The following is a 668-nucleotide window of genomic DNA, read 5'->3' as shown; positions in this document are numbered from 1 at the left end:
CGTGCCCCGAGTGCGGGAAGAGTTTTAGCGATAGCTCTTACTTCGTTCAACACCAACGCCTCCATATAGGCGACATGCCCTACGCTTGCCGCGATTGCGGGAAGCGTTTTATATGGAGCTCGGCTTTGATTCGTCATCGGCGGATCCACACCGGGGAGAAACCCTATAGGTGTCCGGATTGCGGGAAGAGTTTTAGCGAGAATTCGACCTTGCGACGGCATCGGCGGATCCATACGGGCGAGAAATTCTATAAGTGCACTCAGTGCGGGAAGAGCTTCAACGATAGCTCCTCGTTGATGCGGCACCAACGCGTCCACACGGGGGAAAGACCCTACCAGTGTCCCCAGTGCGGGAAGAGCTTCGTGGACGGCTCGACCCTCGTCTGCCACCGACGGATCCATACGGGCGAACGACCCTACGCCTGCCCCGACTGCGGGAAGAGCTTTGCCGAGAGCTCCACGCTCATCACCCATCATCGTATCCATACGGGAGAGAAACCCTATACGTGCCCCCGTTGCGGGAAGAGCTTCAGTCAAAGCTCCAACTTGGTGACCCATCAACGGATCCATACGGGCGAACGACCCTATAGCTGCGCCCAGTGCGGGAAGAGTTTTTACCGGAGCTCGGATCTCGTCCGTCATCACCGGACCCACCTCGGGGATCACCAA

The 668-nt window shown here is 58.1% G+C and overlaps 1 protein-coding gene across 1 annotated transcript in view; it reads left to right on the top strand.

Annotated features, from left to right (window-relative positions):
• Positions 1-5: 5 nt before the first annotated feature.
• LOC103914836 (zinc finger protein 271-like) overlaps positions 6-668 on the top strand; it is a gene marked incomplete at its 5' end in the record, with an annotated part of 7,556 nt that continues 6,893 nt past the window's right edge. The window contains one exon of the mRNA XM_009321549.1: positions 6-637. Coding sequence (XP_009319824.1) covers positions 6-637 — 632 coding nt within the window. The remainder of the gene's footprint in view (positions 638-668) is intronic.

The sequence above is a fragment of the Pygoscelis adeliae genome, unplaced genomic scaffold (assembly GCF_000699105.1).
Source record: "Pygoscelis adeliae isolate BGI_AS28 unplaced genomic scaffold, ASM69910v1 Scaffold1063, whole genome shotgun sequence".
NCBI lineage: Eukaryota > Metazoa > Chordata > Aves > Sphenisciformes > Spheniscidae > Pygoscelis > Pygoscelis adeliae.
The sequence above is the reverse complement of the archived record's forward strand: the minus strand, read 5'-3'. Positions and strand labels throughout refer to the sequence as shown.